Source organism: Aspergillus homomorphus, assembly GCF_003184865.1.
Source record: "Aspergillus homomorphus CBS 101889 unplaced genomic scaffold BO97scaffold_23, whole genome shotgun sequence".
Classification (NCBI taxonomy): domain Eukaryota; kingdom Fungi; phylum Ascomycota; class Eurotiomycetes; order Eurotiales; family Aspergillaceae; genus Aspergillus; species Aspergillus homomorphus.
In genome coordinates, this window is record NW_020291909.1 from 333,537 (window position 1) to 357,052 (window position 23,516).

The 23,516-nt window shown below is 53.2% G+C and overlaps 10 protein-coding genes across 10 annotated transcripts; 5 read left to right on the top strand and 5 right to left on the bottom strand.

Moving 5' to 3' along the window:
- Positions 1–663: 663 nt before the first annotated feature.
- Positions 664–3,365, bottom strand: BO97DRAFT_370806 (pyruvate kinase CDC19). Its single transcript, XM_025692790.1, has 8 exons — positions 3,072–3,365; positions 2,928–2,972; positions 2,820–2,866; positions 2,687–2,767; positions 2,513–2,634; positions 1,582–2,415; positions 1,450–1,531; positions 664–1,390 (listed from the first exon to the last, which is right to left on the bottom strand). Exons 1-8 carry the CDS (start codon positions 3,193–3,195, stop codon positions 1,145–1,147), a joined length of 1,581 nt encoding a protein of 526 aa, XP_025550503.1. The 5' UTR covers positions 3,196–3,365; the 3' UTR covers positions 664–1,144.
- Positions 3,366–5,389: 2,024 nt separating this feature from the next.
- On the top strand, positions 5,390–6,336 carry BO97DRAFT_102693 (DUF1748 domain-containing protein). Its single transcript, XM_025689843.1, has 5 exons — positions 5,390–5,422; positions 5,505–5,614; positions 5,717–5,756; positions 5,884–5,926; positions 6,062–6,336. Exons 2-5 carry the CDS (start codon positions 5,612–5,614, stop codon positions 6,240–6,242), a joined length of 267 nt encoding a protein of 88 aa, XP_025550504.1. The 5' UTR covers positions 5,390–5,422; positions 5,505–5,611; the 3' UTR covers positions 6,243–6,336.
- Positions 6,337–6,760: 424 nt separating this feature from the next.
- On the bottom strand, positions 6,761–8,531 carry BO97DRAFT_102760 (F-box protein). Its single transcript, XM_025689844.1, has 2 exons — positions 7,158–8,531; positions 6,761–7,102 (listed from the first exon to the last, which is right to left on the bottom strand). The coding sequence occupies exons 1-2, from the start codon at positions 8,416–8,418 to the stop codon at positions 6,981–6,983; spliced, it is 1,383 nt and encodes a 460-aa protein (XP_025550505.1). The 5' UTR covers positions 8,419–8,531; the 3' UTR covers positions 6,761–6,980.
- Positions 8,532–9,023: 492 nt separating this feature from the next.
- Positions 9,024–11,975, top strand: BO97DRAFT_102794 (uncharacterized protein). Its single transcript, XM_025689845.1, has 3 exons — positions 9,024–9,322; positions 9,389–11,810; positions 11,874–11,975. Exon 2 carries the CDS (start codon positions 9,400–9,402, stop codon positions 11,749–11,751), a length of 2,352 nt encoding a protein of 783 aa, XP_025550506.1. The 5' UTR covers positions 9,024–9,322; positions 9,389–9,399; the 3' UTR covers positions 11,752–11,810; positions 11,874–11,975.
- Positions 11,976–12,743: 768 nt separating this feature from the next.
- BO97DRAFT_425666 (uncharacterized protein) lies at positions 12,744–13,597 on the bottom strand (the record flags this gene model as incomplete). The annotated part of the gene is made up of 2 exons (XM_025697086.1): positions 12,744–12,855; positions 13,431–13,597. The coding sequence occupies 2 exons, from the start codon at positions 13,595–13,597 to the stop codon at positions 12,744–12,746; spliced, it is 279 nt and encodes a 92-aa protein (XP_025550507.1).
- Positions 13,598–13,710: 113 nt separating this feature from the next.
- BO97DRAFT_102801 (uncharacterized protein) lies at positions 13,711–16,236 on the top strand. The gene has a single exon (XM_025689846.1). It carries the CDS (start codon positions 14,026–14,028, stop codon positions 15,766–15,768), a length of 1,743 nt encoding a protein of 580 aa, XP_025550508.1. The 5' UTR covers positions 13,711–14,025; the 3' UTR covers positions 15,769–16,236.
- Positions 16,237–16,703: 467 nt separating this feature from the next.
- BO97DRAFT_471096 (putative MFS transporter) lies at positions 16,704–18,751 on the top strand (the record flags this gene model as incomplete). Its single annotated transcript, XM_025700015.1, has 4 exons — positions 16,704–16,742; positions 17,059–17,810; positions 17,871–18,104; positions 18,187–18,751. 4 exons carry the CDS (start codon positions 16,704–16,706, stop codon positions 18,749–18,751), a joined length of 1,590 nt encoding a protein of 529 aa, XP_025550509.1.
- Positions 18,752–18,971: 220 nt separating this feature from the next.
- Positions 18,972–20,974, bottom strand: BO97DRAFT_370819 (uncharacterized protein). Its single transcript, XM_025692791.1, has 3 exons — positions 20,862–20,974; positions 20,622–20,788; positions 18,972–20,565 (listed from the first exon to the last, which is right to left on the bottom strand). The coding sequence occupies exons 1-3, from the start codon at positions 20,897–20,899 to the stop codon at positions 19,109–19,111; spliced, it is 1,662 nt and encodes a 553-aa protein (XP_025550510.1). The 5' UTR covers positions 20,900–20,974; the 3' UTR covers positions 18,972–19,108.
- Positions 20,975–21,251: 277 nt separating this feature from the next.
- Positions 21,252–22,460, top strand: BO97DRAFT_370823 (mitochondrial 37S ribosomal protein uS8m). The gene is made up of 2 exons (XM_025692792.1): positions 21,252–21,366; positions 21,431–22,460. Exon 2 carries the CDS (start codon positions 21,511–21,513, stop codon positions 22,027–22,029), a length of 519 nt encoding a protein of 172 aa, XP_025550511.1. The 5' UTR covers positions 21,252–21,366; positions 21,431–21,510; the 3' UTR covers positions 22,030–22,460.
- Positions 22,461–22,951: 491 nt separating this feature from the next.
- BO97DRAFT_406290 (uncharacterized protein) lies at positions 22,952–23,296 on the bottom strand. The gene has a single exon (XM_025695384.1). It carries the CDS (start codon positions 23,271–23,273, stop codon positions 23,115–23,117), a length of 159 nt encoding a protein of 52 aa, XP_025550512.1. The 5' UTR covers positions 23,274–23,296; the 3' UTR covers positions 22,952–23,114.
- Between the last annotated feature and the right edge of the window lie 220 nt (positions 23,297–23,516).

The following is a 23,516-nucleotide window of genomic DNA, read 5'->3' on the forward strand; positions in this document are numbered from 1 at the left end:
TCTTCCACCACCACCCGACCCTTCACCGGCTGATCCCGGGAACATTCGGGTGAGCACGCGGGAATTTGATTTGCCCTCCTTGCTGTTCCCTTCTCACAATCAATCTAATTGTTTCGATTCTCTCCCTTTTCTTTTTCTCTTCAATCTTCTTCTCTATTTCCCCTTTTGCGTCCTCCCCTCAGAGGTGCTGTTTTGTGTTTAGTGGTATTAAGGTGCGATCTTTCAACGACTACAACAGACCACCCGGACCCGTTCCGACCACTACTACTTAAACCTCAAGTGTTTCCCGATTTATTACCGAAGGTCTCTTTGAAAAAAGGAAGGGGAGAGCTGACCTCGGTCTTTCGGGGTAATCGGTTTCCCACTAAAACCCCCGCATTCCATCTTTTCTTCTTTTTCTTAAAAAGGGCCGAACCCCTGCTCTGTCCTGCCTTGTGGTGAGATCCGGAGTGTTTTTCCTCCGTTTGCTCCTTCCTCCGCGCTTGGGCGCTTCTGCTGCTGCTGCTGCTGCTGCTGCAATGATGCTCCCGTGGGACTTTGCGCTTGTCTTAGCTGGCAAGCGGCATTGTTACTCATTTATTGGAAGGCACTATTACTCATAAGCAACACAATAGGGCTGATGGACCACTAACTTAGCACTAAGCAAGGTCGACTACGGGCAGCATAGGAACGACGATGATTGACTGAGCAATTATTAACATGTGCAAAACTCATTATTCTAGTTTTTTTTTTGGAATCGCAGCTTTTGGAAAGAGAAAATCCACCCGAACATGACTGCCTAATGAGTTCGATACTGTCAAAAGAGATGGCAGGCAGATTACAACTGGTAACTCCAGTGTGTCCCACTTCAGCCGCGCCGTCGGGGAGAAGCAAAGAGAAGTCTGGCAAAACCCGAACAGCACTCCAGGTGCTTCTCGGTCAACCTCGTCCCGACTCACGAAACCAAGCTCGAGCAGTGGACGCTCGGTGCTTGTGGCCACTGCTCGGGGATCATCCATCGTCCGTCATCATCGCGTTGAAAATGAGAGAAGACCTTGTGCTACGATATATCCAGAGACACAACACCCTTGGCGCGTTACTATCCAATCGTTGTCGTTCGTCGCATCATCCACCGGCCTGGTGGCGGTATCCTCGAACCAAGAATTTACTCAGACAGGCCGAGGTTCTCCTCAGCAGGGACCACACGGATGGTGTTGGTGTGGCCCTGGCCACCGCGCCATCCCTGGACGCAGACAATGTTGTCGCCCTTGTTGATGATGCCGAGCTTGAGACCGTGGTTGATACCCCACTTGAGACGGCGGTCAACGTCCTCCTGCCAGATCTTGACGTTGAAGTCGGGCTTCTTCTCGGGGAAGAGGAAGGGCCAGACACCACGGTACAAGTGAGAGTACTGCGATTGAACTTGTCAGCACACACGATCTTAAAACCACACAAAGCACTGCGACTTACCCGAGAGGCCTTGGCGTTACGGGAGACCATGATGATGGGGCAAACGGGGCGGTACTTGGAGACATAACGAGCGGTTTGGCCGCTGCAAGACATATTAGCGCATCATTCGATCAACTGGAGCGTGTCTCTTACCTAGTGGTCAGGACAATGATGGCGCCAGCGTTGAGTTCCAGACTGGCACTGACAGCGGCCATAGCGATGGACTCAACGGTATCGGTGGGGCGGGGAGCGAGGTTGCGGAGCTCATCGAAGACGTTGAAGTGGGGAATGGCAACTTCGGCGAGCAAGCAGGTCTCGGACATCATCTTGACAGCCTCAGCGGGGTAGGAACCCTTGGCAGTCTCACCCGACAACATGACACAGTCGGCACCGTCAAGAACGGCGTTGGCAACATCGGACACCTCAGCACGAGTGGGGCGGGGGTTGTAGGTCATAGACTCGAGCATCTGGGTGGCGCAGATGACGGGCTTACCCTTGATGTTACACTTGGCAATCATCATCTTCTGGGCGATGAACACCTTGGGGGCGGGGATCTCGATACCAAGGTCACCACGAGCAACCATGACACCGTCGGTCTCCTCGAGAATCTCATCGAAGTTGTTGACACCCTGCTGGTTCTCGATCTTGGCAATGATCTGAATCTCCTTACCCTCCTCGCCGAGAACCTCACGGATCTGGCGGATGTCGCTACCACGGCGGATGAACGAAGCGAAGACCATGTCGACATCGTTCTTAACACCGAACTTCAAGTCGGCAATATCCTTCTCGGACAGAGCGGGAAGGTCGACATCAGTGCCGGGCAAGTTAACACCCTTACGGGAGGAGATGTTGCCGTTGTTCAAGCACTTGACGCGCAGGGTCTTGTCGTCTACGACCTCCAGAACCTCGAAAGAAAGGATACCGTCATCGACATAGATGAGCTTGCCGGGAGCAATCACCTTGGTGATGTTCTTGTAGTCAAGGTACCTGAGAGAAGACTGGTCAGTCATAGCTGACTAGGAGACACCTCCGGCCCAAAATGACTTTCTAAGTCCGCGAGGATGGCATGAACCAATTGACTTACATGTTCTTGTCGTCACTGGCAGTAGCATATTGCTCGTCGGTAGTGATGTTCAGCTCGTGGCCGGCCTTGATGGGGATATCCTGGTCGCCGACGGTGTTTCCGGTACGGATCTCAGGTCCTTTCTACGGTCGGGTCAGATGCGCAATTCAAGGAGCATATGTCAGATGCACTTACGGTGTCGAGAGCAATGGCCAGAGGACGTCCGTCCTGAGTGCGAGCAGCCTCGCGCGAGTTGTCGATAACGGATTGGTGGTACTATCAAAATCAGCATTGAGGACAAATCGGCGGTCGCGCCAGGGAAACTCACCTCGTAGGAACCGTGGGAGAAGTTCATGCGAACGACGTTAAGACCGGCTGAGTTACTGATTAGTATCTCGCATTTTGAACGAGTGGGATGGGAAATATCCATTCGTACCTCTGCGGAGAAGGTTGATCTTCTCGGCGGAGTTGGTCTTGGGACCTGAAAGCGGGGCAAAATGTCAGTAACGGATGAGCTCATTGACCTTCTGAAGCTGTACCGAAGCAGAATTGATGCAGAGCGCTTAAAGGGAAGACGTACCGATGGTTCCGATGATGGAAGTGCGGCGGAAGTTCTTAGAGGGAACCATCTCCGTGTTCAGCTTGGAGTGCCACTCCAGCTTCATACGGTTGCTCAGATGGTCGAGAGAAGAACTGGCGGCCATTTTGGATGATGTCTCTACTGAACCGGGTAGGAAAGTATCAGAAGAGGTAAGGGAGAATTGGAGAGAAGAGAGAGATGTGGAAGGAAGAAGGAGGAGAAGAAAGAGAAGAAGCAGAGGGGAGGAGAGAGAGAGAGAGGAAGAGTGGGGTGGGGGGGAAGATAGGGAAGAAGAAAAGATGAGCGGCGGCGGATCCGGTGAGAGAGAGCGAGTGAGCGTAGAGTGGAGGGAGGGACTAGTCAACTCTCAGAGAGGGGTGGCCCGTCCTTCGTTCGGTCTGGAAAAATGTTGGCAGCCGTTTTGAGCTCTCTCTCTCTCTCTCTCTCTCTTCCACTTCTCGGTCGGTTCCCCACGGGTAGCTCACCATTAGTTTCTAATTGCTATTATTAATGCGTTTGTTTGTTCATGGCAACCCTCTCTATCTTTCTGTTTCGGCTGGCTGCTTGCTTGACCACCGTTCCGGGTCTGTTTGTACTGGAAGCACCGCCAACCGGAGCAGAGTCCTCAGGCACACCTCACTCGCAGCTCTCCCGATTCGGTTGAGAGATCGTTGCCCTATCTAGTAGCGAGTCTACGACGTCGCCAACAACCCATATTTTCCCCTTGTATCCTTGTTCTCCAAGAACCAGCTTGCCCCGATGGATCATGGACCACATGACAAAACCACTGGAGGAGACACAATCCCCACCATGAGCATCAGACGTTCAATCAGATGCCGCACAGGACGCATATCCCATCCTTTTACTGGGAGCCTGGAGCCGAAGTGGATGAGACGGTCCGTAGGGCTGAACGATCGCTATCAGACGATGCAGTACGATTCTAAACATGGTCATTTGTGACATACACAACCAACCGAAATTTCATAGTCAAGCATGGATGAAGCTGTTTGTGTGCGTGTCAGTCCACTTTCAAGGATCGATGATCCAAGACCTCCGTCATGCCCTTGACCCGAACAGTATCAATCTACATGGTGCTGCTTTACGCAAGCCAACCACCCACATCCGAGCAATCATTACTGTATCTCAACCTTCTACCACACGAGGTTTACATTATCCCAACATCAGCATCACTCTTCTCTCTCCGATTGGCCAGGACACAGGTTCGCCCCCTATCCAGACTTCTCCGACGGATTGATAGACTTCGGTTGCCGACTCGGGACGCCCGGTGAGACGAACTCTTGAGTTCGGGGTTGCCTCAGAGACCAGGCAGCTACTTGTAATTACAGGGCCCAACTCCGCGGTCCGCAGAGTCCAAGGCCCGCACTTGGCTTTTACCGGTGCGCGGAGTTTCTTGTCTGCCCGGCAAGCACGGCAGTTACTCCGGGCCTACTTAGTACTCGGAGGTAAATGTTCACATAAGTATAAATTATGCTTTTTATCTTTGCTTCGGCCATCGGTGGTTTTTGACTTGCTGCTTCAAAGAGCACTTTCTAGCCTTGAGTATGGATGGCCAAGTGTATATATGTGCAGTATTCGACACTGCTACTATAACTAGAGATATATCTCTGTCACGAATCTTTTTTCTCGTCAAACTCGCTACCAATGATCAATTCTGACTTAGCACTAACTCCTGAGGTCCTCAGGAAGATCGAGTTCTCCAAAGAGGTTCAATGGAAACCGGATTACCATGATGACCACTCTGCTCAACTTTTTCGAGAGGCTACCTACGGTCGACTGTCTTACTTGATCCCCTGACCCTCGCCAGATGACAAGTAATTCCACTATTTGATATACTACTTTGATATGCTCAACCTCCCCCAAGTACCGCTATATAACCCGCCACAAAATCCCATGGCTTCAATATTAGCTGTATGTGAAGCAATTCTTCACCCTCCAACATTGACATTGGGTCTAGAGTACAGACTCAAGTACAATAGAGACACACGGCCAAATTGAATGAGACAGACCTAGATATAAATACATCACACTGCCCTCGCCCCTGTAGCAAGCCGCAACAGAAAAGTGGGCACCAGCCACAAAACAACCCCTCCCCCAGCCACCACCCGCTGAACCAGCCCCTCAACCCAGCCCCCTTCCCTTTCCTTCCCCCACCCCATCTCACCGCCTTTCCCACAGTACAGCCTAAATCTAGCCCAAATCACTCGCCCACGTCATGTGCCCTGGAAGCACGTGAACCGCTTCTCCGTCGGCGTCCTCTCCTCCTCTCCGCCCTGAGCGTTTACCCGATAACCCACCGGCAGCGCCTCGCTTGAACGAAAGTAGTTGAAGACGTGAGGATTTCCTTCTGTGTTTGGTACAGCTTTGTTTATTATGATGGTAGAGGTAGTGAGCTAACGGTGCAGATATATCCAGTGCGATCTACATCCCACCTACCGATTTGCCGAGTCACCCACCGATTGATCGCCTGACCCTACTTGCCTACTTCGATCGTACCATAACACGCAAGGCTAACAGTCAAGATGGTGTGTCCGAACTGCTTCTTGTGCTTCACGGGGGGGCGATAGTTTGGATTCTTCGCGAAATGGGCATGAAGAGTTACTGATTATGGCTTGTGGTCGCTCTAGTTGGGTCGTATCAGCCATTACGCTTTTGATGCGGTGCTTAGTATGTTCTTCCCCTGCCTTGTCGTTGGATCTCGAGGATGTGCCCGAGAGAAGAGTCGAGTCTAGAGTTCATGCGGCGATCAGATGCCAGGACCACAGATTGCTAACTCGTTTTTCTTGCTCACTAGTCTCTGCCTTCCTGGCCGGTATCAAGCGGTCGACCGGTTTAGCGTAATAACTCCCCTCTGCTTCTCACTTCGGACAAACATGATGGCATGGCAGGTTGCATGCTGCAGATCGCCCAAATGACAAAAGCATCTGTCGGGATAATGGTCTACACTCAAAAGCTAACTCTTACTCCTCACGCCCGCCCCTGTCCCGGGTTGCGCGTGGGGTCTTTCACAGCCCCAGTCTCGAAACCGACAAGATCACCGATAACAAGGACTTCAAGAAGTGGATCGACCAATACCTCGGTGTGGGTGAGTGGGTGATGGACCAGTCCGTCGCGGTCCTGGGATCGACCAGCTGGTTCGAGCGGAGACGGTAGATGTTGAACATCATCGGCCGCGGTGTCGGCCTTCCTTCTCCCTTTTGTTCCGGCGTAGATGAAGTGGCTGGCTGTTCGGTGAACGTTTGAAGTTCGTTATCGATATCGGTTGTAGCACTGTGCTACGTGTCTATTTCGGTTATGGTTGCCTGGATAGAGGAAAGAATACTTCCCCCGCCCAAGCCGGATGGTCGTCCACGCTTCCGAGTCGGTCTCCCATGGAAGGGAATTGTCTGCGGCATGCAACTCTGCTGGCGTTGCAATAACAACAAATCACGGCGTTAGGAATATCCTTCATTGTCTGTATAGCTTGAGTCTTCTTCTCCCTCGTGTCTTTGACATTGGCGCCGTCTCCGCTCTCCGCGATATAACCATGTACATAACTTATGTTGACAGCAAACTGTCCTCGTGTCCTTCTGCTCTACCTGTCCTCTAAGCATTGATGTTTAACCAGACTACAGCTCTCTTCCGCATGGTGGCCGGATTGTCAATGCAGGTGCTGTCGCTCTGGGATATCTTGAGTTGTCCCCTCGGAAGATAGTGGGTTCCTGTCAGCGAAAGGTTGATTACTTGGTCGAGCGGCCCAGCTCGGGCTCATGTCGTTGGAAAAGCCGATATTGTTCTGAGCGTACAGCACCACAGAAATGAATTTCCGGAGATCCATTGATCACGAAGATTTGAGCGAAGTAGGTAAATGACATGAACCGTTCACACGTAACATTTCGTCAAGTCTCTGCCTCACGTTTGAAGCAAAGTGTCAACATCAAGTCGACGATAATAAGAGATGTGACCCATGGTTTCCCAATAGTGAGCCACACAATCCGTTGAGAGTAAGATCAGCTGTGACGAAATGAAGGTATCTAGAAATTCGGGTCAGAAACCATGAGTAGACAGGTAATCGGGTTCAACACTTACCATCACGGAAGCCAAGGCCTGCCACATGGCCTCGGCTGCGCACAATCCTGGCGCCCTGGAAAAGGCCTTCATCAGCAATACGGACCAGGCCGTCAGGGCCGAGGTCATCTGCTGCAAAGGAGATTTCTCCTCGTGGTACATTGGGGTCTCCTGTCAACTTGATTGCCTCTAGGCTGCCCTTTAGCGTTACTTCTTCGCCATCAATGGGCTCGGCCACAGAGACAGGTCCATCGCAACGGTCGCGTTGCAGAATGAGCAAAAATTCGCACCCGTGCGCCGAATAATCGCCCACCCAAATGCCTTGATATGGCTTGCGCTGGGTTGGGGTGTACACTTCAGGGTCGAGTGTCGCAAAGGTTGAGAGGGTTTCATTTCGACCAGCCGTGAATATGGGCATTCCCAAGCGGAAGTGCGCCCATCTTCGGATTCGGAATCCATACTCTGACACCTCTTCCAACTGTCGGGGATTGCGCTCCCAGTCGGGTAATTGTAGTTCGACATCCCGATAGACTCGATGAGTGCTCGGGATGATTGGCGGTGGCCATTGCTTGCTGGCATCGAGGTTGGGGGGCAGATATTTTGAGCAGAGTGAAAATGCATTGAAGACATGCTGTATCTCAAGCGGCATAGGCATGCGGATCTCTCCATGCAAATAGCGTGGCCGCCCCTCGCGGTGGTTTTTTAACAAGAGAACGGGGTCATCCAACCACAGAATGACCTTCGGGTCGAAGCTCTGGATAATAACATCGGGGTTCCAGTCCCATATCTGAAACTGGTGAGAGCGCCGCTCTGCAATTACCCGATATGCCTCGATGACTCCTCGCCGGTGATCATACCGCGCCAGAATCAGATTCCCTGTATGCTCTGTGTCGGAAAACCAAATTTTATGCTTAGGAATGAACCAGCATGGATGATGGGCAATGTAAAGGCTACGAAAGGAGTCGAAAAGGCCAGGATCATGGATGGGCTCGGGCAAATAAGAGTTGATCAGGTTCAACCACAACAACTCGTTGTCGACGTGGTCAGCGAAAGAACGACATGTGACGGCTACACGGGCAAGCTCTTGGGCTGAGAGATAAGACAAGATTTGTTGAACCAGTTCGGGAGGGAGCTTCAACAAAGGGCTTTCCATGATGTTATCGGTTTCTGCGTCAAGGTCGGCTACCAGCGGCTGTAGACCGTTCTTCTGCCCGGTTGAAGATTGTCGTGGTTCGCCCAAGGTAGTCTGCCTCGAATACCAACTCGTTGACGCAGCGGCCATCGCAGCGGCTCGGGCGTAGAAGACTCTATAATCGGGAGCGGGGATCGTTGTGAACCGCAAGAATGACAGCTAGTAGAGGGCGTTGGGTGGAAGAAGATATCTAGACAAAAACGATCTGCACGCCTAAGTTAGTCTCGGGGGTTGCTTCTTCGCCTGGCGAGGGGAGGGTAAGATCGCATGACATCACCCGCAGCAGGCCCGCATCACCTCATCATCCACCTAGCAGAGACCGTGCAACGTTGTTACCAGGACAGTTGACTTGATAAAGGTAAGGGAGCCCGATAATTGATGGTCCGCAGTGACTTGCATGGAGCCAAACTCAAAACCGCTGATGGTTTTCGAGGTAGACGGTCGTTGATTCCTGGAGCGGAGGTAGGATGTGCAGAGCCAAATTTCCCTCTCTGCGGGCGATAAGATAGGAACTTATCTGACACGGAGGGTCGGGGTCAGCCTCAGGCTTGGGTTTGATAAGTGCCCGACCTAGTTCCAAGGATCCGCTGTGACCCGGCCACCAATTGATGTATCCGTAATGAGACGCAGGGTAGATAACTAGACTGCTTGCTGTCATTATGAACGAGTGGGTGGAGATAAAATCCCACATGTCACAGCGACACACACACCGGGCTAGACTCATCACAATCGCCAGGCACAGCGGCAGTAGTCACCTGATGTGCGCAAGGCACCGGGCCCGGCCATTGTTTACACTTTCCCAATCGGGAAGTGGCCCTGGGTCCCGGCCATCACGCGTAAGGAAGGCACGATCGACCCCTTGCCGGTTCGGGTAAAACCATATCAAAATATACTCTCCCTGTTGCCTTCGGGGTGGTATATCAGCTTCCATGTGCTCGACTCGACTCGGCCAAACCTCCCGATTGCAGCACGTTTCTGCAGTGTTCTCCTCCAGGTGATAATCCACCTATAATCCTTGATTTTCTTTGCTGTACAACCTAACAGGCGCATATCCCGCCAGGCCAATACGCAATGGTCGTTGAGACAAGACAGTCCGGGCGCAAACGACGGGTCGGCTCTGTATCCAGACCGGAGCCTCAACCCTCAGCCTGTTATCAAACGAGTCGTCAGTCTACTGACGCTAACGTCGCATCCACACCCTGCAAGACCCCGAGACAGCCTCGGAAAAAGGTCCGCTTCTCAGACCCAGGCCCTCAGCTGCAGGATGGCTTGGGCAATGAAACAGGACTTACCTCCGCTATGCTACGCACATCCTTTGACAACCGAGGGGATGTTGATCTTTTGACTGGCTCTCCAAGTCGCCGTTTGCGACGTCGTTCGACACCAGCTTTTAAGTCTCGCCATCAGTCGAGCTCTCCAACAGTATCTCCGTCGGAACAAGAGTTCCGCTTTGCGCCGCTCCGACAACTTTTAGACTCGCGGACCAAACGCAGAATTCGACGTATAGGGCTGAGTGATGAGATCAACAAGCTAGAGCGCGAGAAGCGAGACGCGGCACGTTTTGAGCGGGATCTGCAATCATTGTTGCGGGAACGCGACTCATTGAAACAAGAGCTGGAATCGGTCAAACAACAAGAAGGCTTGCCAAAGGCTGCAACGCTCGATCCTGTTGAGGAACACCCATGGCTACCCTCCCAATCACTGGTCGGGTACTCAGAGCCTGAGACCCCTAGATTGGGACAAGAGCTGTCTTTTACCAGAGATGATCTCATAGACGACTCCAGCGTGGCCAACACCGATGGCGATACAGTCGTTATCGGTGATAGCGGGCTCGAGGGTGAAACAATGCTTCTCTCGACCTCGCCTGATTTCCGAACTCTTGGGAAACTTCAAAGCTTTATGCCGGATGGTCGACAGCTTTTTCGGAGTGAGAGTCCCTACGCGGATGCTGCAACCAGACTTTTGCTTCCTGACCGTGACTCAGAAGCAGAAACCAATGCTCTTATTGCAGACCTCGAAACGGCTAGAAAAGAGAAACGGGCCCTTTTCGAAGCATGCCGCTTTCGCATTGCGTCCTTTGACGGTACTGCGCTTGAGCGTCATCTTCATCGGGCGTCTCCGCCGCCAGACTTTGTGGATCAACTGATACCCAGTTTGACTCAAACACTGGGTCGAGCTTCGAATGCCACGCACGCATTAAATTCCATCAAGGAGGAATTGTCAGATCTCGGGTTCTCAGGGCAGCACACCGAGGACATTGTTTCCGAGATGCGCGACCAGTTTCGCTCCGCACGCTTGCGGCTTGAACGAGCGATCCCTGGGGAAACACCAAATGCAGGCTTGCATGACGGCTCTGCGACTCTTAGCGCTCTAGTCAAACGGGTCGAGTTGCTGATAAGGAGCCTAGGGGACGAGCGAGCAAAGGCTGTCGGCTCTGGTGATCGGGAAAGAGCCCTTCGTGGTCAATTTGACAAGCTCTTGGCTCGTTATGAAGATGCTAGTGGGAAGATCAACGATCTCGAGGAGTCCATTGCCGGCTCTGCTAGCGACATGCTTCATACACGAATGCGGATGCAAGAGCTTGAAAAGAACGGTGAAGAACAAGCCGTAGGCATTGACAGACTTAATGCCGCACTTGACAGGTATCGCGAGGAGGTTAAAGGCCTAGAAACACTTGTCACGGAGCTCGAGTCAGATAAGGTCCGGAACAGCAATGTCCACAGGCAGGAGGTATCCAAGCTTCAATTACAATTGAGTGAGCAAGAAAGCGCCCGTCGAGTTGCCGAGACCACAGTTGCAGAGCGTGAAACGCGCATTCGTGAACTAGAAGACACTGTTGAGCATAATCGTCTTCGATCGAGCGAATTGGCCGCCAAAGTTGAGGAACTGGAGTCGGAACGCCAGAAGGCGATTGATAGCCTTAAACAGGAAGCGGCTGAGCAAGTTCAAGATTGCGAAAAGGAGATAGGATCCCTGAATGTTGTCGTCGCAGAACTCAACACCTTACTCCAGAGTGCCAAGTCGGAAATTGATCGATTAAGGCGGAGCAATGTGGGCTTGGAACACCAGCTACGACTCGAAACTGAAGCCAGGGATAATCTCCTGGAGACGTGGGCTGCGGAGCAAGCGCGTTCATTTGCTTGCATGAAAAACACGGTCAGTAATGAACGGCGCAAGGCAAAGGTCCGAGCTGCCAACTGGGAGCTTCAGTCCGATGAACTGCAGTCGGAAGGTACCACGCTGGGCAGTGAACCTATCACACCGGTCAGCATGACCAGATTCATTGATGTGGAGACTGGACGGGGAAAGCATCGCAAGCGCCTGGATAGTGGCATTGGGATACTCACGGATGAACCTGAGGAGGACGTTGATGCGGGTGCGGATATGCAGGTGTTACTGCCCTCGGACCCGGCTGATCTATGAGTAGTTTTTAGTCACTGTGCCGTTTATATCTAGAACATTTCTATCTAGCTTAGGAATTTGTATGCATGTCCCAGTCTGGTTTTGGATGATACGATTCTTATTTAGTCTTGTTTTGTGTCTAGAAACTCGAGCTCATGGAACGTGATTTACGCCTTAACTATATATACTTGCTACACGTGCACCACGTGGAAACTGGTTTTCTGGTCGACTTAATGTCAAGTCGGGGCTGTTCTTAAGCTATGTATAGACCACAATGTTCAAAATTAATATATTCTTTTATCGCTGAGCCCAGAAGAGTACAATGAGCATCAGTCTCTAGTAAGATGCTGTTCATGCCTTAGGATAAGGTTGATCCCGCGTGGGGGCGGAAGTGCCCCCGACTGTTGCCCCAGCAAAATGGTATTGTTTCCCCCTTTGAGTTGATCTACTAGTACCGGTATGAGTATGATGTTGGCTCCCCTCATCATTAAGCTGCTCATGAAGCAGACCGAAGCAGTTGAAATGCCGTTGTTATGCACTGTGTAAGCGGAATTGATCGATGCTACTGGGATGGTAACCTAGAAGGAAGCGCGGGAAAAGGAGGTGCGGAGTAAAAAGTCACCGGGGAATGATTATTAAAGGAAGCACTAAACCAGTAGAGTACTTCCGCAGCTGATTCTAGAAGAACGCTAGAGCACAGTCCGGTGTCAATGGTATTACGATCGTCCCCATTGTAGGCCCCATCCTGCGACCCTCTCCCATGCAGGGACACGACGGCCAGGCATCCAAGCAGAACTGCCATGCAATATGCAGAAGGCCGTGTGGGACGGGGGTAAAGTGAACAAGACACCAACTGGCAGTGCCAACAATGCGGTATGTACAGTACAGTACATACGCACTTACGAACCGCTTGGGTGCACATACCTCCTGATCATCCTGGTCCCAAAGAGCGATAAGGCATGCTTACCTTACCGGTGCCTGCAAGTGCTGGGAAGCCATGCATGCAGTCATTCTCAGGCACTGAAGATGATAGGAACGTCTGATTCGCTCATGGGAGCTGCAAGCTGGCCTTTAGGGGCGTGGGGAGACTCCGGCGACTGCAGGAGATTGCAGGGAGCTCGGCCACTAGTAATACAAGTCCGAAGCAGAGGATAGCGCGCATCTGGATCGAGAGATTCATCCGGGGAGAGAGAGAGGGGGTGGAAACATGCAACAATGGGCAAGCCGGGTTTTGGATGCAGCAGGAGGAAAGGGTGAACAGGTTCATAGCACTGGCTGACGTTTCACAGTCCCCAGAGGGTCGTTTCAAGCGGCTTCGATCTGCGTCAGCAATGACCTTTGAGGGGGTGTGGATGGAGGGGATAGTAAAGTTGTTGGCAAGGGCGTCATCGTCATCATTGTTGAATGATGGCTGAGTCCCCGGGCGAAAAGTGTACAAATAAAACAGCGCCTGGCAATGAATGAGCTGAGCGCCGGTTAACTCCCTGATGAGACCAATAGTGCTTGAGACTATTTACTATCCAGGAGTATCCACCGGAGAATGAGAGGAGGAAGTAAGAGAGGGATGGGGTGATAATTGACACAAAAGAATAATGGAAAGTTGTTCTTTCTGTTCTGGTGGTTTCAATCAAAGTGAAGCCGTGGATCCGACCCCTGAAAACCATGCCTGAGGCTGCGGCGGAATTGACTGTTTCTCTCACTTCTCCACTTTCGACCCGTTCTCGCCTTTTGGCTCCTCCTCTTCTTCCTCCGTCTTCTCCTGCTGCTTCTCCTGCTGCCTCCTTCTCTTCTTCTTCTTCTTCTCCTCCTCCTCCTCCTCCACCTCTTCCTTCTTCGTATTCCTCTCCTCTGCCGTGATCATGGTCATTGGAGGATAACAGCCCCTGATCAACCCTCAATGCTATCCTCCTGCTTCTGCACCTTCTGCATTGTTGTTGCTCAACACCATGGTTCTATTTCCTCCCACCTCTGACCTGTCTCACTAGCTTTGACCCCCCCACCAACCCGAACCACGTCTCCCTCCCGTTTGTTGTTGTTGGCCTCTGTCTTTGTCACGTCACACGCTCTCCCCTGCTCTTTAGGAGCGCGTCCGAACTTCCTACTTCGTAGCATCGCTGCTACCTCTCCGCCCTCGATCGTCACCACTATTATCTACGCCCTTGCCTACCTCCCCTTTCCCCCTCAGTCAACTCCGCTCTTCGGTCGATCCCCTGGCATCCGGTCCGGGACGATCCGCACCCAGTTCTCTCCTGACGTCTTGCGCCCGCGCTCCTTTATCACCGACCAACAATCATCATGAATGACACCGGCGGTCATCCAGGCGTGCGGAGCCTGCTCGCTAAGTTCGAAAACAACCAACCCAGTGCCCCCTCACCACCATCGCGAGGTCGATCACCTGCCGGCTCTGACAATTCGGGCTCTGCGAGACCTCTGTCCAAAGTCCGTGCGAGCTTCGTTGCTGTTGACGGGGCCACTCAGCCCAACCCTCTTGCAAATCTTCGCAGCGTCAGTGTGCGCAGCGACAGCCCCGCCGGTCCAACTCGAGTGAGAAGCTTTCATTCGGACGACATGGAAGGCGGTCTGAAGAGTCCACTGTCGCCGACAGGCAATGGTTTCTCATGGAGGACCTCTGCACCGTCAGCCACAGAGCCAGAGATAGCGCCCAAGCCCACCACGGAGAAAGTCGCTACGCCTCTGGTAGAGGAAACTAAGCCATTGGAGGATAAAGAAAATACCCCCGCTGAAAACACCACCGTACCAACTGCAGCAGCGCCAAAGCCCTCGTCACCCAAGAAAAGCGTAGCCTCGCGCCCAGCTGCCATTCAGGTAGCGAAAACGGCGTCTCCTGCGAAGCCTGCTGTGAAATCTCCTGCTCACCCTCGTACGCCAATATCCCCAGCAAAGGCTGCCGAACCCACAACCAAGACTACCCGGACATCTAGACCATCCACCACCGCGAAGCCAAGTTCGCATGAGCCAGCTAGAACTGCCACTCAGAGACCAAGCCGGGCGTCCTTGAACCCTGCGACTAAGCCTGCTACCAGAGCCGTGCGTCCCTCTGCATCGGCTCGGGATTTGACTAAACCCACGGCGTCGAGTGTTTCCCGCACCGCTAAACCGGCGTCTACTGCTACTCGCCCTGCAGCAACCACGTCGACCGCATCTACAACGGCCAAGAAGGGAACTCCTGGAGCACCCACCGCTCCTCTGTCGCGCAAGCCATCCACGCTGAAGAATGCGAGCGCCACAACTCAGCGTCGCGCCATCACCCCAACGGCTGCGAGTCTTCGCAAGCAAGCCCCTCGCGCTTCCCCTCCCGAGAGGCCCCACTCACGGACGAGCAATACTAGCTCCAAGCCTGTGGACGAGGGCTTCTTGGCGAGAATGATGCGCCCGACGGCAAGTTCTGCCAACAAGTCGCATGACAAGGTCGACATCAAGAGTCCACCTCGCCCCGCCAGAACCGCTCAAGCTCCGCGTCGGGTTCCATCCATGAACGAGACCCGCACACCGCGTCTGACCAAGCCTGAGCACGGCAAGCAGCGCGGAGCCTCTGCAGAACCGCAGAAGCCTAAGCCCAAGCCGGAGCAGGACGCTGCTTCAAAGGAAACACTGGCATCGCATGCTGCCCTCCAAGAAAAGCTTGCGGAGCCCGAGCCTAGCGCTCCGGAGAAGACCCCTGCTGAGACCCCTGCTGTTGAGCAGGAGCCTAAGCAATCAGTGGTCGAAGATATTGATTCTCCCGTGGCAGAAGACCCTGCCGAGGCCGCCGTTGTTCCCAACGGTGAGGAAGACAGCGAGCAGCCAGCCGTTGTGGAGGAACAGGTTGCTGAAACTCTTCCTTCCGTTCCGGAAGACCACGCCGTCTCCGCAATTGCTGAGCCTGCCACAGTTGATGCTTCCGAGTCGGAGGAATTGGCTGATGAGGTTGTGCCTGTCGAAGCTCCTGCGGAAACGGTGACAGAGAGTTCCGAGAAAACCCCTGCGGAAGCCGCTAGCGAAGTCGAACATGATATGGACAAGCTTGCCCTCCACTGAAGCATGACACTGAATTTGACGGTAGGAATTTCGACTGGTAGCTGCACCAGGGTTTGAATAAAACGTTCTATTCTTCATTTCCCGTGACATATCGTTCTTATACCCTTGGTAATTGTGATGTGGCCCGGTACACACGTCTGTTCTCACATGCCTTGTCACTTTTTCACAATCTGTTTTTGATTTTCTCCTTTCCCTCCTCATTTTCACTTCTCTTCTTTCGGTTCCAGCGAGCCTCTTGTTCTCTCCAAAGGAACAAGACCGACGATGGATGCATATCGGAGCATTGTCCGGTGGAGTTGTTTCGGGATTCGTCGATCTTGATTCTTAGCGCTGTGTACGGAGTACGTCTTGCATATGTACTGGGGTTTCAGATTGAATTTTGAACTTGCTTGTGCTGCGTATCTAGTCTGATATTGGAATGTAGGTCGCCTTTGGACTTTGATGTCGAAACGTGGACTGCGAGCAACTGTATCATTCAGTAATTGTTTACTTAGATCTTTCTCTCTGGACCTCGACTCTCTGGACCTCGAGTCGAACGACTCATGTAGTCTTGTCTGAACTGCTACTCAGCAGCCCACACACTACTGGTCCCTAAGAGTATATGCTGACAATGTCTGGTCTGACACAATGATTAATTTTAGCTCAAACGCAGTCATCTCTGTCGCTGCTACAACACGAAGAGCGTGATCATTTGTGGAAGTTCGGATGTTTTTAAGCCGTTCCTGCAAGATAAGATCAAGATAGGGCTTAGCGCCGATACGCACTTTATTAGGGGCAAACAAAACCTTAATAACTCCTGGCTGGCCCGCATCGAGATGTGCGAATGCTCGACTCCTTCAAGACAGCAATAGTTGGTTTTTTTTCGGTTTCTGTACAAGCTCCGATCATCGGCTAACCTACTAGCCGGAGGAAGTCCGAGCCGAGTGTGAGAAATCATGGTTCTGACTACGACTTATGGAAGACGGGCCTGGTGGGTCAGTGACAAGAAATTTGCTCGCGCCATCAACCCCAAAATGGAAGGTTTTGAGAGAAATCGCATCAGCTTGGGGAGTCCGTCCCCTTGGAAAGGAATCTTCTTCAGATCCTGCCCACTCTAGAAGCACTCGGTCGCTTTGTGATCCGTGAGGAGAGAGGGTGGATCAAGTTTTAATTACTCCACCAAGTCCACCTCGCTTCCCCAGAATCAAAAATCACCTTTACTCCGCACTTGTGTGTGGAAAGAAGTTCGGTTGCAACAAGCAATTCACCTCTATCTGCGACACAAGGATGGCGACTACTACCATCACCAAGAATACGCCAGCGCAGTCGCTGCTGCTGGAAGGTAGCGATATTCGATCCGCCGACGACGGCAGTACACGCTCGCCCACCGCACGGAAGTTCCGCTTCCAACAATCGGTGGTGATAGCCCAGCTGTCGGCCGTCACGCTTACCGCCAGTGTGATCAATGGGTTGGTCGTGGTCGGTCTGCCGACTATCACCAAGGATCTCCAGCTGCCGTCGTCCCTTTCCTTCTGGCCCTCGTCTGTGAGCAGCCTGGCCACCGCTTCCACCCTGCTATTGGCGGGTTCCATCGCCGATGCTATCGGTCCGCGATGGGTCGAGCTTGTCGGCTCGTTCGCCAGCGGACTGTTGATGATCGGGCAGGGCTTGTCTCGCAACGGAGATGAGCTGGTCGTGCTGCGAGCCCTCCAGGGCGTCGGGCTGGCATTCCATCTGGCCTCGTCGATCTCCATCATCACGCAGCTCTTGCCTCCGGGTCAGGGCCGCAACCTAGCCTTCTCCTGCCTGGGCCTCAGCCAGCCCCTTGGCTTCTCTTTGGGGCTGGTAGTGGGAGGCGTGCTCGTGGACACTATCGGCTGGCGTGCGGGCTGGTATCTCGCAGGGGGAATCACCCTGTTCTTCGCGGTCGTCGGCCTGTGGGCTGTCCCGCGCAGCGAGACCCTTCGCCACGCAAACCTGATGCACAATGTCAAGACGCAGATCGACTGGGTTGGCGCGGGCCTGGCCTCTGCGTTCATGGCGTTGGTGTGCTACCTACTGGCGTGAGTACTGCAGCAGTTTCGGGTCAGATAAACCAAAAAAGCTAACCATCCGCTTCCCAGAATCCTAAGCGCAGACCCGTCTCGCATCCGGTCCGCCGAAGCAATCGTCATTCTATGCGTGGCGGCCATCGCCCTCCCAGCGTTTGTCTACTGGATGCACCACCAGGTCAAGCGGAACCAACCGGCTCTCATCCCCAACTCGCTCTGGCGCAACAAATCGTTCAGCAGCATCAGCGTGACGATCGCCGTCTCCAATGCCGTGATCAATTCAATGGAACTCTTTGCTAGTTTATAGTACGTCCTCCCCCCCCCACCTCCCCAACTTTCCACCTTCAGCAAAATCAACCAGACTGACATACTAAACCCTGAAAAACAGCTTCCAAGAAATCCAATCCCTCTCCGCACTGCAAGCGTCCATCCGCATCCTCCCAAGCCTAGTAATCGGCATCCTAATGAACTTCGTGATCGGCGTCTTCGTGCACCGCGTCCCGGCCTTCTGGATCGTCACCGTCACCTCCCTCCTGTGTGCCGGCTCCCCACTCCTCATGGCCGTCATCCAGCCCGCCTGGCCCTACTGGGCCAACGCCTTCATCGCCCAGCTCCTGCAACCCGTCAGCTTCGACGCCCTCTACACCGTCGGCCTGATCATCATCACCGATAGCTTCCCGGACACCACGCAGGCGTTGGCCGGTGCCGTCTTCAACACCTCGGCCCAGTTCGGGAGCGCGCTGGGCATGGCTGTCTTGCAGGTTATCTCGACGGTTGTGGCCGCTGAGAGGGAGAAGAAGAACGGCGGCGGCCGCGGTGAGGCGGAGAAGAAGGCCCTTATGGAGGGGTATCGCGCTAGCTTTTGGACGATGTTTGGGTTCATGCTGGTTTGTACCGTTGTTGGGTTTGTGGGGTTGAGGAAGACGGGGAGGGTGGGGCTGAAGAGGGATTAATTATATTCTTTTCTCTGGGATATCTTTGGCGGGAAGGAGGTTGGGTGGGGGGGGGGGGAGGAATCAGTTTCGGATTCATGTGGTCGTTTAGGGGTGGAGTTACGATTGTGGGCTTTCTTCGGTGGTGGGTGTGCTTTGGCAGTCTTTGTGGTAACTAGAGAAGTACTGTATGCGCATCTGCACACCTCCCGCTTTCGGAAATCATCAGTAAGGTAGCATGGGGACTTAGACCATCACTTAGAAATAGACAAACTAGCTAGCTACTTTCCATCCCCGAACGCCTAAGCAATAAGAGCAGAGTACATACAATCCAGAAAACATCGACGTCCTCTGCCGAGCGAACGGGACAGGCAACATCTACAACCGCTTCTCCAACTTCTTCAAAAACCGGTTCACACTGTTCTCTACTCGGTACGCACTCTTCACAAACATCTGCGGCCGATCCCCGGGGTTCTTCATCGCCTCTTGCGCGTACTTCTGGTGCCGCGACGTGGCTTCTGCTTCTGTCGGTCGGTACATTTGGCGGTGGATGTCGTAGTCTGCGGGTGCATTGCTGCCCGCGACGGAGGAAGTCGAGCCTGGTTGCTCATACGAGTAGTTTGAGTAACCGGCGATGGCTACGGCCGGGTGGATGGGGGGCGGGGGCGTGGTTTGCGCGTGTCCTTGTTGGTATGGGTATTGGTTGGCATAGGAAGGGGCTTGGGCTTGGGGCTGGGCTTGGGGCTGGGTTTGTGAAGGAGGCGAGATGGGCTCCGTCGGTGGAGGCGCGAAGGTCATCGTGGTTGGGCTTGTATGCTGGGCAGTAGTGTCTGTGGGTGGTGGTGCGAAAGTCATGGTAGTTGCTTGAGGCGGACCAGGAAGGGAGCCTGTGCTGCCGAGGGAGCTTCGAGGCTGGTGCGGATGCTGTTGATGCTGGTATCCCGTGCTTTCGCCGGAAAGAAATGATGGTGTATACGACGGGACTCCAAGGGGATTGGAGAGGGATGAGGATCGGGTCACCGAAGGGGAAAAGCTCAGCCCTGTGCTTGGCGGCGGGGACGCGTAGGTTCCTGGCATTGTTGCGGTTGCATGGGGTGCTGGTGAAGTAGGGGAGGACACCAGAGATGAGAGACCCGGTGACAGAGGAGCGGCAGAAGAAGAAAATGGGTACCCCTGGTCGGGTGCAGCGGCCGCCGCCGCGAGGCCTGTTCCATTGGCATAGTCCTCTGGTGGAGGGGTCTTTTCGCGGTGCTTGATGGGTTCCGGCGCAGCTGGCGCGGCGGGGTTATAAGGAAGAGGACCGGATTGAGAAGCAGAGTCCGGGTGCTGCTCATTCGATGCAAACTGCGAGCCTGTGTGGACGGGGTCGGAGGCCAATGGAGGCGGAGGAGGAAGGATGCTTGATGGAGTAATGGCTTGGTAGTTGGAGGCAGGGTTGGCAACTACTTCTGCTTGAGAGTTGCGTGTCTGTCCATTCTGATATGCGGGGTCGGTGATAGCCACAGTCTCCAACTGTTGGACCACCGAGCTGATGGTACTCTGAGGTGGAGGCGGATATGGATGTCGGTCAGATTCGACCTGCGCTGCAGGCAAATTCCGCTCGATAATATCGAGAAATTGGTTCGCATCTTCCACGGTCCAAAAGTAGATGTCCAGGGTGTGAAGGCGCATTAAGCCCTGCGATTCATCTTGCACTAGCTCCCATTCAGCCGCGGTGCCCGGTGGAGGAGGGAAACTAGGCACATTCTGTGCTGGGCTTTGCGAATGTCCGTCTACCGTTACCGTGCATAAAGTCGGGAATTGGGTCGAATGTCGCACATGGATCTTGTCCAGAGCTACCAATTGATCAGTACTCAAGGTGAACTTTAGAGGAGAGACAGTGTTAGCTAACCCCCACTGAAAGCGTCTTGCTCCGGGGTGCCCGGGTTGTTCGCGATTTCAATTCTGGTCTTGCGCTGGGCGGAACTCTGGTAAAGATATAGATAGGAACCTTTATCAAATCGGTGGCGAAGAGGTCGTGGGCTTGGTGCTGCGAAAAAATAATGGATATCGGCGAAGCTACAAGCGTGTCAGCCATGTCGCACGGTTGCTAATAGGTAATTGCGGGGTAAGAAAAGTCGCAGGAACGTACACAGTGAGGACTCGCTCCTCACCTGACAACAGCGGCATGATGGGCGAATGTTGGTGATGATAAGGTCAACAACAGACAGGAAAATGCCACAAGGGAAGGTGAGAACGAAAAAAGGATGACCCGACGGCCAGGTGCAACGCGGAGAGATGGCATTTTATACATCAAAGCCGCCCATATGAGGGGAAGTCACTGACTGGCTGGTGACAATGTGAGGAGATGCAGCGTGCAGAAGCCCGGCGGCTACAGAAGTACTGAGACGAGGAGATGATGTTGATTGGCTGCGGCACAGGCAGCCAATTCTTGCCTGATGATCCAGGCATCCATCTGTCTCCCCGGATCCGTGATTTCGTTTCTCCGAAAATTTCATCTGAGCTTCCCGTTGCATTGCATCTTCGGGGTTATCAGTCTGCCGCACGCTATTTACGATCATATCCCCTGCTATTCATAATAGCGCCTGATTCATTCATCGGTCTGTACGATAATTCTATTTTGTCGATTTTTGAAGGTAAGAACAAACAAGCCTTTCGCCCCAGTGGTAGCGTTTTGTCGCTCACTCTCATCCCCGCCAGCGGCCTTTCCTTCTTTCCGCACGGCGTATACAACAGTCATTGTCCCCATTGGGCGACCGGTTTTGCTTTAACGATACAAAATGTCTCTCAGCAATCTCTCCCACGTTATCTCCCACTTGAACAATGTCAACAAGGCTCGTCTCGCTCTCACCTCGATCCCCAACACCAAGCTACATCTGAAGCTATGCCTTGCTCTTCAAAATGACGGATTGGTCTCCGCGGTTGTTCGCGGAGGCACGAGGCCTCCTGCTCCGCATCAACTCCTCGGAATCCCCGCCGCAAACGATGAGAAAATTGGCCTGGAACCTGTGACCCAGACCAACGTCGCCGACAGACGCCTCTGGCTTGGACTGAAGTACTGGCGGACCGAGCCTGTTTTGGGCAAGATGCAAATGGTCAGCACGCCCAAAAAACGAGTTACTATCAATTTGAAAGGCCTCCGTAAGGTGTGTCAGGGTTATGATGCTCCCTTTGTGCGGGGATTGCGGTCGCCTGGTGAGAGCTTATACGTTTCAACGGACAAAGGCATCATGGAGGCGAGAGAGTGCGTTGAGAAGAAGTCCGGCGGTATGGTCCTGTGCCGAGTCGAGAATCATTAGGGTAGATGAAGAGCTCTATATTTGAGAGTTGTCTGGGCTTTGCATTTGAACCGGAGTTTGGTCAGTCGCAGTGTCTCCTCGCATGCTGTGTATGTTTTCCTGCACCTGCGACTGTTGGTTGGATACCTTGTATAGTAACATAACTCATTTTCTTCATTCACTACCTCACTTGCTCCGCTGTGCCCGGGTTCCTGGTTCTATGGCTTGTATTAGTGACAACTGCAGGCGATCGAAGTCTAAACTGAGATGCCTTCTGATCAGCGGGTATCGGGAGGTGCCCAGCGTTTGAGCTGGTCATCCTCTCTTCATACTGGGATTGAACAGAAGTCATGCGACTTGCGAGCTTCCGTTGTCGCGAAGCCGTGCATTTTCCGGCGGCTATGAGCTATTATGGCGCTCGCTGAGTTGTTCTCGGATGCCTCTTGACTAAGTATTTAGCGATATGATTGATTAATAGCACTCAGCATTCCGTTCTTTCTATGCTTGGCCAAACCGGCTCTTTGCCTCCGACCAATTGTGGTGGCTGACTGCATCCTCCTAGTCAACACAACCGGCAATGGACTATTTTGCTGAGGTCTGCCTTATCGTCATAGCTCAGTAGTCAGATGCTGGCCTGTTTCGCCATGAACAACAGTTCTTATCAGGTTGCTGGTCTTACTCTTGAACCCCGCAACAGGTCGGCTGACCGCAGCCTGCTTTGCAACTGAAGATACTTTCTACGATCGCTCTCGGTCTTATGACTGGCTACCTAAAGTACCAGTGCCTTGACAGTTGTCCAGCGGATAGACCCATTTGTACCGACGTGTTGTTCTGGATTCTTTGTTCGGCCTGTAGCACGCTGTTGTTACCGCAACTCCCTCAATATCTACTCTGTCTGCTATACCCGGGTCAATGGAGGTTCCTTGTCTTGCACCCCAAGCCAGAAAGCTAGTGTCGCGCGGGCTGCGCCCGCCTGGCAGCCAGTCTTGTGTGATACTGTTGTCGGAGCGTGAGACCGGTGAGAATTCGCGGAATGTAAGTGTTAGGCCGCCACCGTAGGCTCGTCGATGTGGTGCCAGTGAAATATTCGCCGTGGCTGCGGCAGATTAAGGCAATAGTTCTATGACGGAGCTCGTGTTGAGGGCCCGTATTCGAGAACCATCTGTTGTCTCGGGCGAAGTGCGTACGTAGACCGAAACTTGATCTGCCGCTGACTGACTCAAGCAATGAAGCATAGCGAGGGAAGAGCTATCGGGAACTGGCATATGTAAGACAGTGAGACCGGGAGTTGTGAAGGTAATGACATAAGACGGAGGAGGTTCTAGTTGGTTTGGCATTAAGCATGGCAAGATAAGTTAGTGAGTTGCCCGGCAATGACACACCCACGAATCAGTTTCGCCCCTCGTCGGGAAGTTACCTTGGCGATTCCTCGTTGGGTCGCAATGATGTACAGTACAGTACACCATAATACCCCGTACTCCGGCATTGTCTCACCATGCGCGTCTGGA

Excerpts from the sequence above, each read along its gene's own strand:
- BO97DRAFT_102693 (XM_025689843.1), top strand. Across the intron at positions 5,757-5,883 it reads CGCTTTTGATGCGGTGCTTA|TCTCTGCCTTCCTGGCCGGT; the intron begins GTATGTTCTTCC and ends CTTGCTCACTAG. Across the intron at positions 5,927-6,061 it reads AAGCGGTCGACCGGTTTAGC|CCCGCCCCTGTCCCGGGTTG; the intron begins GTAATAACTCCC and ends TTACTCCTCACG.
- BO97DRAFT_102801 (XM_025689846.1), top strand. The coding sequence starts at position 14,026 with ATGAATGACACCGGCGGTCATCCAGGCGTGCGGAGCCTGCTCGCTAAG.
- BO97DRAFT_370806 (XM_025692790.1), bottom strand. The coding sequence starts at position 3,195 with ATGGCCGCCAGTTCTTCTCTCGACCATCTGAGCAACCGTATGAAGCTG. Across the intron at positions 2,973-3,071 it reads TTCCATCATCGGAACCATCG|GTCCCAAGACCAACTCCGCC; the intron begins GTACGTCTTCCC and ends CCCCGCTTTCAG. Across the intron at positions 1,391-1,449 it reads GTAACGCCAAGGCCTCTCGG|TACTCTCACTTGTACCGTGG; the intron begins GTAAGTCGCAGT and ends GTTCAATCGCAG.
- BO97DRAFT_406290 (XM_025695384.1), bottom strand. The coding sequence starts at position 23,273 with ATGCCAGTTCCCGATAGCTCTTCCCTCGCTATGCTTCATTGCTTGAGT.
- BO97DRAFT_370819 (XM_025692791.1), bottom strand. The coding sequence starts at position 20,899 with ATGCCGCTGTTGTCAGGTGAGGAGCGAGTCCTCACTGT. Across the intron at positions 20,789-20,861 it reads GAGGAGCGAGTCCTCACTGT|CTTCGCCGATATCCATTATT; the intron begins GTACGTTCCTGC and ends ACACGCTTGTAG. Across the intron at positions 20,566-20,621 it reads GCAAGACGCTTTCAGTGGGG|CTCTGGACAAGATCCATGTG; the intron begins GTTAGCTAACAC and ends ATCAATTGGTAG.
- BO97DRAFT_102760 (XM_025689844.1), bottom strand. The coding sequence starts at position 8,418 with ATGGCCGCTGCGTCAACGAGTTGGTATTCGAGGCAGACTACCTTGGGC. Across the intron at positions 7,103-7,157 it reads AGGCCTTGGCTTCCGTGATG|ATACCTTCATTTCGTCACAG; the intron begins GTAAGTGTTGAA and ends CCGAATTTCTAG.
- BO97DRAFT_102794 (XM_025689845.1), top strand. The coding sequence starts at position 9,400 with ATGGTCGTTGAGACAAGACAGTCCGGGCGCAAACGACGGGTCGGCTCT.
- BO97DRAFT_370823 (XM_025692792.1), top strand. The coding sequence starts at position 21,511 with ATGTCTCTCAGCAATCTCTCCCACGTTATCTCCCACTTGAACAATGTC.